At 40.9% G+C, this 12,819-nt stretch overlaps 1 protein-coding gene across 5 annotated transcripts in view; it reads left to right on the top strand.

Moving 5' to 3' along the window:
- LOC311077449 (integrin alpha-L-like) overlaps positions 1-12,819 on the top strand; it is a 45,478-nt gene that overhangs the window by 19,963 nt on the left and 12,696 nt on the right. For 3 of the 5 annotated variants that reach the window (XM_084105953.1, XM_084105957.1, XM_084105954.1), the window contains exons 4-19: positions 719-786; positions 936-1,050; positions 2,738-2,868; positions 2,978-3,120; positions 8,371-8,521; positions 9,213-9,348; positions 9,458-9,531; positions 9,966-10,095; positions 10,173-10,315; positions 10,592-10,768; positions 11,137-11,328; positions 11,521-11,651; positions 11,907-12,055; positions 12,135-12,301; positions 12,376-12,498; positions 12,641-12,711. In XM_084105953.1, coding sequence (XP_083962079.1) covers positions 719-786; positions 936-1,050; positions 2,738-2,868; positions 2,978-3,120; positions 8,371-8,521; positions 9,213-9,348; positions 9,458-9,531; positions 9,966-10,095; positions 10,173-10,315; positions 10,592-10,768; positions 11,137-11,328; positions 11,521-11,651; positions 11,907-12,055; positions 12,135-12,301; positions 12,376-12,498; positions 12,641-12,711 — 2,101 coding nt within the window. The remainder of the gene's footprint in view (positions 1-718; positions 787-935; positions 1,051-2,737; positions 2,869-2,977; positions 3,121-8,370; positions 8,522-9,212; positions 9,349-9,457; positions 9,532-9,965; positions 10,096-10,172; positions 10,316-10,591; positions 10,769-11,136; positions 11,329-11,520; positions 11,652-11,906; positions 12,056-12,134; positions 12,302-12,375; positions 12,499-12,640; positions 12,712-12,819) is intronic. The other 2 variants (XM_084105955.1, XM_084105956.1) reach the window with 1 other exon arrangement.

The raw sequence follows: 12,819 nt of genomic DNA on the forward strand, positions 1-12,819 counted from the left end.
ATATATTTAAGTAGGAGGAACACAATTTAAGGGTCAGAAGGATGTGAAGTTATATCTATTTTTTAAAAAAACAGGATAAAATCAAGAGTGTGGATTGATTTGAAATGTTATAAGATGATGAAAGACGTGATTTTTTTTTCAAACCAGTGGTGTTATAATGATGCAGTTTGCTCTGTTGTAGATTAACTTTTATTTTTTTCTTGTGAGTTACTAATGTGATGTGAATTATTGTGGTTATTATTATATTGGAATTGTGTTGAGTGGTGTACAAGAATTGTAAAATAAATGTTTTTTTAAAATGCAAAAATTCTCTCTCTCCCTCTCTCTCTCTCTCCCTCTCTCTCTCTCTCTCCCTCTCTCTCTCTCTCTCTCCCTCTCTCTCTATCTCTCTCTCTCTCTCTCTCTCTCTCCCTCTCTCTCTCTCTCTCTCCCTCTCTCTCTCTCTCTCTCCCTCTCTCTCTCTCTCTCTCTCTCTCTCTCTCTCTCTCTCTCTCCCTCCCTCTCTCTCTCTCTCTCTCCCTCTCTCTCTCTCTCTCTCTCTCTCTCTCTCTCTCTCTCTCTCTCCCTCTCTCTCTCTCTCTCTCTCCCTCTCTCTCTCTCTCTCCCTCTCTCTCTCTCTCTCTCTCCCTCTCTCCCTCTTCCTCTCTCTCTCTCTCTCTCCCTCTCTCTGTCTCTCTCTCTCTCTCTCTCTCTCTCTCTCTCTGGTGATGATTGACAGGCTCAGAGAGCGCTCGGTTCTTCGGCATGTCTTCTGCTGTGTCGCCTGATGCTGTCGGACGCTTGACTGTAAGTTCAGCTGCTTCCTTCATTAGTCACTTTAGTGTTTGACTTCTCGTCGCTGTCTCTTCTGTACTTGTGTCCATTGAAGAATGGGAAACATTGCAGGAATGTTCTCTGCCTCCTCTGTTGTCTCAGATATTGTGTCTCTTTCTCAGAGCTGCAGTCCGTATCGTCCTCATGAGTGTGACGGAAACTCGTATCTGAACGGCGTCTGCGTCCAGTTCAACAGCCGTTTACAGGCCGTCTCAAACTTTACCGCCGCTTACCAAGGTCTGACGAGTCTGACACAGAAACCAGCGGATAACGACACTTTTAGCACTGAATGCAGTTTAACTATTTCAGTCTTTACAGTATTTCACAATTGCTAAAACACTAAACCCCATTCTCTGAACCCAATGCTCAGTGGCCTAAACCCATTTGTCGAATCAGTCACTCTGTAGGCAAAACCTTAAACAAGTTCAGGTAGTTAAGACACTGTTTGCAAATCTCATCCACTCTTTTTGCAAAACTCTAAACACATTCTCGCTCACTAAAACACATTTTGCACTGTGTTGCAAAATGGTAAATACATGTGGCAAAAGTTAAACACAACTACAACACCGCTGTCATCGTTTACACACAACAACTCAAAATTGTTCACACTTGTTTCTAATGATGTGATCAAATCAGTTGTCTAGAATATAAGCCAGTTCAGAGTGCACAGGGGGCCCAGGTGCGCTGAATGTTGATTCCAGCAATGGATGGAAACAATGTGAAAGGCAGAGGAGGAAGAGTTTGTGTAAGAGGTGGTGGACGAGGAGGAAGAGTACAAGGACAACGAAGAGCAAGACCAAGGATAGTAATTTCAGATCAAATTCGGGCAACTGTGATAGAGACCATGTTCTTGTTCATGGAATGACAATGAGGGAAGCAGGACAAATAGTACAACCCAATTTGAGCAGATTCTCTGTCACCACCATAATCAGGACATTCAGAGAAGAGAAAAATGTATTGTTTTTCTAATTTGTGCGACTGAAAGTTTACTGTATACATTTGATACAGTACATCAGTTTGTCAGGGGACTGGGGAAAAAAATAAAAAAAGATTTACAATCCATTTTACATGTGATGTCCATTACTATTGTTACTGTATGTATACATTTGTAAGAGCATTTTCCCTTTTGTAGAATTGCAAGACTACCAAATGAGGGTGGAAGGACTCCTTTGTTCTCTCATTAGCATGAGTCTCTCATTGACTCACTGATTTTGCAATTGCACAATATTTTGTGTAATACACTTTTCATTTAGAGTTGTCTTTGTTCATTGGGCTTACTTTATTTTTATACTGCAAATACAGACATTCAATACTGTATTACTTGCAGTACTTACAGTATGCAATATATTTGCTGTACTGAGTTGCGAATTATTTACTTTTATTTATGGCAAAATTATTTTCTATATGCAATAAACATTTTTTTTTTCTCTGTAACTACATGCCCTGGACGCTGTGTTCTCAATTTTTTTTTATGTAGTGTCTAATGAATGCTGATGAGTGTTTATATATTGACTGGTTGTGTTTATGTTTTGAAAGCATAGTTTGATTTTGAGAACAGATCAAATGGTTTTGAGGCAAGTGTTTGATTTTGCCAGAAGAGTCAGGGGTTTTGTGAATGTAGTTTAAAGACTGGGTTTTGTGTTTAAAGTTTTGAGAATATGGGTGAAGGTTTCAAGAAATGTGTCTTAGCAGTTGTGAAATACTGTAATACTGAACACCATGTGTTGGGTTCTTAGTAACATTCCAGTTGGTGTTTATTGACAACTCAATTAAAGACTAAAGACATGATTAAAGATAAAGACATTATGTTAAATACTTGGGGAAAATATGGATGTATTGGCCATCTTGTCAATAATTAATGGTTTGATTGCTAAAAGAAGTTGGCGTAACAGATGTGTTTCCATATCTTGTGGTATTTCTGCAGAATGCACGAAGAGAGAAGTCAATCTGGTGTTTCTCTTTGACGGATCTAAAAGTTTGAAATCAGAAGAGTTTAAAATGAACAAAGAATTCATTTTAGATGTTATGAAAAAACTTTCAAACTCATCCATAAAGGTAAATCAACCCAGCACTATTAATGTGGAAATATGGCCATGTAATGGTCTATGGTTTGCTAATGATGTTAACGGCACGTGTGCTTGTTGTTTGTCCTTCTGTGTGTCAGTTTGCTGCTGTCCAGTTTGCATCTACATTCAGAACTGTGTTTGACTTCAACGCGTATCAGGACGGCTCCGCTGAAGACAAACTCATGAAAGAGCCACACATGTACAGTATCACAAACACACACGGAGCAATCGACTATGTCTTGTGAGTGAAACCTTAATATGCTTATGAATGTTTACTGAATTTACACTTTAAGAGAAACAGTCTTGAAATGCACATAAATGAAAATGAAAGATGGCTCTTTCTGTAGATTTGCGTTTGTTGTTCTGGTTTATCTCATTCTCTAAATAAAAATGTAAAACACATTGGTGTAGAAACTGGGGCTGCAACCATTCCTCGATTAAAGTCGAGTACTCGGAAAATATCCTCGATTGCAATTTACCCATGTTGAGTCACGGCAAAATACCGGAAGTGGCGGACGAGAATCATTTAACCTTATTATTACATCGCTGCGATTCAGTTAAATAAATATATGCACTGTTGTTTTCCACAGAGAAGCACAACGCTTTATTAATGTGTGTGCAGATTTCATGTTAACATGACCTCAGCTCTGTTCACAGTAAACGCTGCCCCACGCAAACTCAGCCTCTGCTGTTTGTTTACGGTTCCAATAACGGGCATTTGGGAACGCAAAAAGTCGGGCATGGTTTGTGTTTCTTAGTTGCACTGTTATTATCATTTACAGTATAAGCGTGGAGCGTCTCCTGTTTCTCAGTCTCCATCTCTGCATGCTGTGAGCTTGTGTTGTTTATAACGTTCATCTGGGAACGCAGTGTGCTGTTTCACAAGATTTGTAACGTCACTCATTTGTAAATCTATGCCAGCACAGGAGAATACATTAATATGTTTCTAAATATGCAAATTCTTGTTCATCGCGATTTCAAAATAAAAGTTTAAACCCTCGCTCTGAGTTTGCATGTTTTGATGAACATGTTCTTTTTCAAGAAATTACAGCGGCTACTGCATTTCTATTGCACAGAAGTGACCAAATATTAAAGATTAAGTGGACATTTGAAGTAAATTTTGTCTGGCCAATATTAAACATGGATTTGATAATGCCGTTGTGTAACAACAACTAACACCAGGCCTTTGGCGCCCTCTGCAGGCATTGGTTATAACACGCAATGTACAGTTAGTTATGTTTATATTAGTTTATATCATTTATTTTACATGGCGTATTTAAACAGTGTTGTTCAATAAAACCCATATGATTACTTTCATACTTTATTTGAACCAATTATTATTGCTTGTTATTATATATTTGTATTTTAAGTCATTTTAAAGGCTATTTTTATTACCACAATTTTTTATCCGATTAATCGATGGAATAATCGGTAGAATACTCGATTACTGGAATAATCAATAGCTGTAAGGCAAGGCAAGGCAAGGCAAGTTTATTTATATAGCACATTTCATACACAATGGCAATTCAAAGTGCTTTACATAGAAGAAATTAAAATAATAAAAAGAAATAGGAATAATTAAAACAGTTTAGAAAAATAAAAAATAAAATACAGTACAGATAGTCGGACGAGCATTGGCACAGTGCTCATTCAGTAAATGCATAGCTAAACAGAAGTGTTTTGAGTCTGGATTTGAATGTGACTACTGTAGGAGCACGTCTGATCTCCTCTGGAAGCTGGTTCCAGCTGCGGCTGGCATAATAGCTAAAAGCAGACTCACCATGCTTAGAGTGAACCCTTGGTATTTCTAGCTGATATGATCCTAATGATCTGAGTGATCTGTTGGGTTTATATTCAGTGAGCATATCTGCAATGTATTGAGGTCCAAGGCCATTGAATGATTTATATACTAGTAGTAATACTTTAAAATCAATCCTATAAGTAACTGGCAGCCAGTGTAAAGACCTGAGGACTGGTGTGATGTGTTCATATTTTCTGGTTCTGCTCAGAATCCTGGCGGCAGCGTTCTGTATGAGCTGCAACTGTCTTATGGTCTTTTTGGGAAGGCCAGTGAGGAGTCCATTACAATAATCCACCCTGCTGGTGATGAAAGCATGAACAAGTTTCTCTAAGTCTTGACTGGAAACAAAGCATCTAATTCTTGCAATATTTTTTAGATGATAGTATGCTGATTTAGTTATTGCTTTGACATGACTACTGAAACTAAGGTCTGACTCTAGTGTCACACCAAGATTCCTGACTTGATGTTTAGTTGTTTGACCCCTAGAGTGAAGGTATGCGTTCACCTTGAGAACTTCATCTTTGTTTCCAAATGCAATGACTTCAGTTTTGTCTTTGTTTAACTGAAGAAAGTTTTGACACATCCAACTGTTGACTTCATCAATGCATTGGCACAGGGAGTCAGTGAGGCTGTAATCGTTAGGCGATAGGGCTAAGTAGATCTGTGTGTCGTCTGCATAGCTGTGGTAAGCAATTTGGTTCTTTCTCATTATTTGGCTCATTGGGAGCATATACAGGTTGAACAGGAGTGGCGCCAGAATTGAGCCTTGAGGGACTCCGCATGTCATGGATGTCCACTCAGACTTATGATCTCCTATACTCACATAATAACCTCTCCCATTTAAGTATGACCTGAACCATTTTAGGACTATCCCAGAAAGCCCCACCCAGTTTTCCAGCCTGTCCAGAAGTATGTTATGATCGACAGTGTCAAATGCAGCACTGAGGTCGAGTAGAACCAGCACTGATAATTTGCCAAAATCAGTATTTAAGCGAATATCGTTTATTATCTTAATGAGCGCTGTCTCTGTGCTGTGGTGTGGTCGGAAGCCAGATTGAAAATTGTCAAAGTATCCATTCGAGCATAAGAATTTGTTCAGCTGATTGAAGACAACTTTTTCAATGATCTTGCCTATGAAAGGAAGATTTGAGATCGGCCTATAGTTGCTTAATATGGTCTTATCCAGATTGCTCTTTTTCAGGAGGGGCTTGACAACTGCAGTTTTCAGGGAGTTTGGAAAACTCCCAGAGAGTAGTGAGGCATTTACCACTTCTAGGAGATCTGCTTCTAAACTGTTTAACACACTTTTGAAAAATGATGTGGGAAGTGTGTCAAGAGCACAGGTTGATGTTTTAAGGTGCTGTACTGTTTCTTCCAAAATTTTGCCATCAATTTCTTTGAAATCAGACATAGTAACTACTTTCTCAGGCGGTTTGATCTGTCTGACCTCAGTGCAACTCAAGGATGTGCTGATCACCTTTCAGATATTATTGATTTTCTCAGAGAAGAAAGAAGCAAACTCACTGCACTTGTTGTCTGAGAGCATTTCACTGGGAATCTGGCTTGGGGGGTTTGTCAGTCTCTCTACAGTAGCAAAAAGAGTGCGTGTGTTGTTTAAATTACTGTTTATAATATTTGAGAAGAAAGTCTGTCTAGCTTTGCCTAGTTCCCTATTAAAAGCATGGATGCTGTCTGTGTAGATGTTATAATGGACTACAAGTTTTGTCTTCCGCCACATGCGCTCTGCTTTTCTGCATTGTCTTTTCATATTTTGCACTGCTATTGAGTTTCTCCAAGGTGCTTTTTGTCTGCCACTCTTCTTCCTGACTTTAACAGGAGCAATATCATCAATTACACTTTTAACTTTTGAGTTAAAAGAATCAAGGAGAAAATCAACAGAGTCTGCACATATGCTTGGTGTTAAAGATATGGCCTTCATAAATAGTACACTAGTGTTCTCATTTAAGCATCTCTTCTTGACAGACACAGATCTAGCTTCAGTGGCAGGAGAGATCAATATATCAAAGAAAATACACAAATGATCAGACAGTGCTACATCCTTAATAACAATCGATGAAATGTTTAGACCCTTACTAATAAGTAAATCTAGAGTGTGTCCACGATTGTGTGTGGGTCCATGTACATGCTGAGTCAGGTCAAAAGTTTTTAAAACAGTTTTGATTTCTTTAGCCATGTTGTTTTCTGCACTATCTATGTGAATGTTAAAATCTCCAGCAATGGCAAAACAGTCAAACTCTGATGTAATTGCTGATAACAGTTCTGTAAAGTCCTCAGCAAAGGCTGGAGAGTATTCTGGAGGCCTGTAAATAATGATAAGTAAAATGCGTGGAGCACCTTTTAACACAATACCCAGATATTCGAAAGACAAGTAATTCCCAAGTGATATTTGCTTACATTGATAGACATCTTTAAAAAGAGCAGCTAGACCCCCACCTCTCTTAACAGCTCTGCAGACACTCATAAAAGTAAAGTTAGGAGGGGCTGCTTCATTGAGGATTGTTGCACTGCAGCTGTCTTCTAGCCAGGTTTCAGTTAGAAGCATAAAATCCAGGTTGTTTGTGGTTATTAAGTCGTTGACTAGAAGTGATTTATTTTTAAGTGAGCGAATGTTTAAAAGTGCTAACTTCACAGACTTACTTTTCCCCACAGCAATATTAGTTTGACGTGTAATAGGCATCAGATTAGTTAGGTTTGCTGTACGGCTATTGAAGGCCTTAGACTTTCTATCTTGTAATAGAACAGCAATAGAGAAAGATACAGGCACACTGGGTTCCCGTTTGTTCTGTAAACATTTGAGAAAGTTACTGTTATCAAAACGGGGACCCGACACATATCACTGAGAGCTGGTATCAGTTGTTTTTGGTTCACCTCGAGCAGATGGAGGAGGGTGTGGGCCCTGGCGTTGTGGCAGAGGCCGAAGAGCTCTCACAGGAGGGGGAGGGCGAGCTGGGCCCGCAGGCTTTGGTGCAGGCTTTGGTGCGGGTGGTTGCGGTGCCTGTCTTTTTTTGGTTGGTATCTGGGGGCTTGCAGCAAAAGAGTGGGATAGTCTGGTTCCAGCATACACCAGTTCTTCCATTTTCTGTGAGAAGCACAGTAGTGGAGTTGCTGGGGAGAGGGAGAGTGTATCTGGTGAAAGGGGCTGTTGCTCTGGTGTTATAGGAGGTTGTGATATGCTGACCTGGCTTCCCTGGCTGTTTTCCAGGAAGTCGTCCTTGGGTGGTGAATCTTCAAGCAGTTCTGATATGTCTGTCTGTGGTGAGCTCTTTTGGCAGGGCTCAGCTGAGATTGTGTCCGTGAGCAGAGGTTGTTTTGGCGGAGTGGTGTTAGCATTGTCCTTGTGTGATATGTCAACCGCATGTCCATTTTGCTGCTGAAGTGAAGTCCCGTGGTATTCACACTGTGTCCAGGTGTGTGTGTGCTGTTCAGATTGAGTTGATTGGCACACACTGCAGAAGGATGATTGAGGGAGAAGTAGATATTATCCTTTAGTACTCTTGAACCAAGTTTGTTTGGGTGATGGCCATCCCGATGAAAAAGTTGTCTCTGACTCCAGAAAAGATTGAAATTGTCAATGAAGTTCACTCCTTTTAGCTGTAGCCCTAGTAGAAACAAAAGAGGCATGTTGAGACTGATGTTTGTGTCATTATTTATGATATTTTACATCACCAGAAAGAATCTCCTGAATAGAGTGTCGTCTGGAGCCGATCTCAGCGCTCAGAAAGCCCTGGTGATCATCACAGATGGAGAACCCACTGATTTTGATGATATAAATGCCCTCAGGAGATGCGATGAGCAAAATATCCTCCGCTACGTCATTGGGGTGAGTTTCCTTATTACCCGTTTAATCTTTGAAAGTCTAAATGCAGTGAATTCTGGCTTGCACTCTTGCAACCGAAGCTGAATGACTTTTCCCATGTAATGGCTCAGTCACAAAACTCTACACAAAAATACTCTAATTTTACACAGGATTAACCATGTTCTCATTATTAAAACACATATTCCTAGAACTGCCCAGTCCTGCAGATTTGCCTTAAACAACATTAGGAGGATCAGGCTCTTCCTATCAGAGCTACACAACTCCTTCTCCAAGCTCTTGTTCTCTCCAGATGGACTATAGTGATGCTCTCTCCTTCCAGCATCAGTCAAACCTCTGCAACTGATCCAGAAGCTGCAGCTAGAGTGTGTTTATCGAGCCGAGGACACGCACGTCACTCCTCTCCTCACGTGTACTGTGCTGGACTAACTGTCTGTGTATTTGTTTGGTTTACTGTGTCATCTGAGGCTAATTGACTGATTGTTCATTAAAATATTTTTGACCTGGAAGCTTGAGGTTTGGACAAGTTGGTGTGTAGTTATGAGATTGTGTGTGTTTATAATTGAAAATTGAATTGTTAAATGAATTCTGTTAGCAATTGAGAAAAGCAGTGTGAAAAGCCCTAAAGTCCTGTTTCAACTCGCATAGTTAAAAGTGTTTTTGCACAGACAGACTTAATGACAGTTTTGTTTGTCAGGTGGGAAAAGTTAGCTTAGCCAAACTCCATCCACTGGCTTCAGAACCAAAAATAAACAACACCTTCTACATTCAAGACTACAATGGACTCCAAGGACTTCTGGACGACCTGCAAAAAAAGATCTGCAACATTGAAGGTAAAATGCAAGCGTAAAGAAATCGAGTACATACTGAATAACGTTTAAAATAAAAGCAGCTAATGAAGAATCCACTGATGATTTAAAAGTTCTTCTTCTGTGGTTTCAGGGTCAAAGGACACACACAGCAAAGACAGACAGAAAGAGTTATCGCAGAGTGGATTCAGTGTCCTCTACCACAAGGTCAGAAATATGACATTTATATGGTATGATTTATAGTAAGGCAGGGTTTCCCAAAATAGGCTCTTGATCCCTTGGAAGTTTGTGAGGGAACTGCATTCATAAAAATGGTCAAATTAAAATAAATAAAACATTCGAAAATAGGAAATATTTAAGGACATATATGTTTACTTTTATGATGTGATGTGATATGATAATCATTTTTGTGTTGCCAATTGATGTTAAATTTGGGTACTGAAGTAAAACCAGTTTGAAAAGGGAAACCAATTGGGTTTATTTGCTGCTAAATGTCACAATAAAAACACACACGGACTCTAAGAACTTGCGTAAAGCAACTCATCAGATCACAAGAGCTGTTTTTAAGAATCTCTGGTGATAATTGTATGTAATGAGTCAATATGCTGAGACTGAAGCGGAGACTGCTGCGTTTGTTTCAGGACTCTGTTATTGTGGGTTCGGTTGGATCTAATGACTGGCATGGATCTCTGTATGAAGTGACGGGATCAGGATCTGGATTTAAAGAGACCGAGATTAAGGATCCATCTGTCAGCAAAGACTCGTACATGGGTGTGTTGAAGCTGTTGGTCCTTCCTTGTCTGATGTGAAGTGTCTGTGCATGTTTTAATGATGCTGATGATGTTCAGGTTACTCTGCTGTTCTGGGAATGAGAGGCGGCGTCTCTCTTCTGTTCTCTGGGGCGCCGCGGGCCGAACACAGGGGTCTGGTGACCCTCTTCACCAAGAATGAAAGCGCATGGACAGTGACGAGGAACATCACCGGAGAACAAGTTAGTGAAGAAGAACCCTCTGACACGATATTAACACTCTCCATCAGCAAGAGCAGGGCTTCCCAAATCCTACGGAAGAAGCAACCACTTAGAAACACTCTTGCTAAACCACTGAAACCATCTCCAAAACCTCACCGGCCACCTACCAACCACTCAGTACCTGCCTAGCAACACCCTAGTAACCACCCCTTAGCAACTGCAATTTGTGAACATCAGGTTATAAAGATCATATGCTAGAATGCAATTACATTCATTTTTATTAATTTTTGGCATCAGATTGACTCGTATTTTGGCGCGTCTCTGAGTCTGTTGGATGTGGACTCGGATGGAGAGTCAGATTTCCTTCTGGTCGGAGCTCCGTTATTTCACCAGTCTCGGCCGAGGGCAGAAGGGAGGCTGTACGTCTACACTTTATCAGAGGAGGTATGGACAGATTCACAACATTCTCCATTAGTAAGTACAGTGTGGTTAATGTTCAGGGCCTGTGGCTGGAAGGTTGCTGGTCATCTCCATTAAGTTACTCCAGTGCAGCGATGGGCAACTTCAGTCCTGGAGGGAAAGTTTAGCTCCAACCCTGATAAAACACTCTCCTGCCTGGAGCTGTCTAGTTATCCTGAAGACACTGATTAGCAGGTTCAGCTGTGTTTGATCAGGGTTGGAGTTGTGGATATTATACTCCAGGAATGAAGTTGCTCCGAGGGTATTGCCATTGTAATAGGTTCCCGGTGATGGACTATCGCATTAAAGTCATGGAAATACATTGTTTTGGCGCTGGTCCTCTGCAGACGAATAAAGATTATGTCCTCTTTCTCTCTCTGTAGTATTTTCAGAAGACACTGAACGAGTCAAACACCGGCAGATTTGCTGCATCTCTGGCTTCACTAAAGGACCTGAATGGGGACGGCCTGTCAGATGTGGCAGTCGGGGCGCCGCTTGAGAACGAAGGGGAGGGAGTCGTCTACATCTACCTGGGCGACAGGACACAAGGAATAAACACCGAACACACTCCTCAGGTGAGAGTCTGCTTTAGTTCCCTCAATCCCAAACACTGTGTTTGTGCCCAGTCTAACCCAGAATCCCAGATGAGCCCAATGTTCTCAGATAAACAGGCAGACATGGCAGGATAAACGTGTGCAATGATGAACCGCTTTAGCACAGTAGATGTGTGTGTGTGTGTGTGTGTGTGTGTGTGTGTGTGTGTTTAGCGGATCCCAGCGCGCTCGGTTCTGCCCGGTCTGCAGCAGTTTGGAGTGTCTCTGTCCGGTCAGATGGACATGAGCGATGATAATCTGACAGATGTCGTGATCGGAGCTAAAGGAGGGATCGTGCTGCTCAAGTAGGACATTTCACAACACATTCACAAAATAATGGAAAGATTCTCTGACAGTCTAAACACGAGGTCTCAGTTATGACCTCTGGCTCTGTTTGAGTACAGTACCTTCAGTGGCCGGTTTGTAATTGAACCTTTAGTTTGGAGAATGAATGCAATGATTTGAAGAAACTAACTATCAGTTTGAGTTGGTCAAGTTGTTCTAGGCCCAGTTAGTCTCACTGTATCATTAGCTATTTACTCTCTTCTCTCTCTTCTCAGGGCTCGGCCTGTGATGTCTGTATCTGCGCAGCTCAGTTTCAGTCCCAATGAAATCAGTCTGAACGACTTTGAATGCCCGAGTGACAAAGCGTTTAATGCGTTTAATCTCACTTCGTGTTTAACAGTGAAAGAGCGGACCAGTAGCATTGGTAACGTCAAAGACATCTCAGAGTCTCTGTCTCATGAAGAGCATGGCCTCCGTATGTCTGACCCTCTCATCTCTCTCAGGATCTCTCAAGAAGAACCTGAATGTTTCTCTGAACCTGAATGTGGATGTGATGAGAACAATCAATCGAGGATTCTTCGATCAGAGTGATCCGTCATCCAGGACTCTGCAGAAGTTCGTCCTGCTGGATTCTGGGATCTCCTGTTTCGGATTCCCCATCTTCATGCCGGTATGCTTCATCTATCACAGCTTCAGCCAATCCCAGCAGCTTCAGTTTAACAGCAAATGTTGTGTTTGTTTTAGATCTGCATTAGAGACACTGTGTCTCCGCTAAAGATACAAATGAATTTCTCACAAACCGAGATGCTTTCTGGAAACTCCACGGCTATCCTTGACATCCACAGCAGGACAGAGAAGTATGTCGAGGTGAGATGAGCTTCTGACATCACAATTTATACACTCTAGGCTTGTTAAATTCATGTCTTTCTCTGTCTAGAAATATCAGGTCCTTCAGCTTTTCTGCAACATTCAAAAGCTCTATGAAAGTTTCTGTTTTGTATGTTATTAGGTGCCGTTTCAAAGGAACTGTGATTTAAACAGCAGCTGTGTGGCCAATCTGAATCTGACCTTCTGGTTTACGTGAGTAACAACCGATAAATAAATCAGACATGATACTAATGCTAAATGTCTGTAAATGCTTCTGAATATTTCCCTTCTTCTTGATTTGAAATAAACATGAGAATGTGA

This window comes from Abramis brama (genome assembly GCF_963993115.1).
Source record: "Abramis brama genome assembly, chromosome: 2".
Taxonomy (NCBI): domain Eukaryota; kingdom Metazoa; phylum Chordata; class Actinopteri; order Cypriniformes; family Leuciscidae; genus Abramis; species Abramis brama.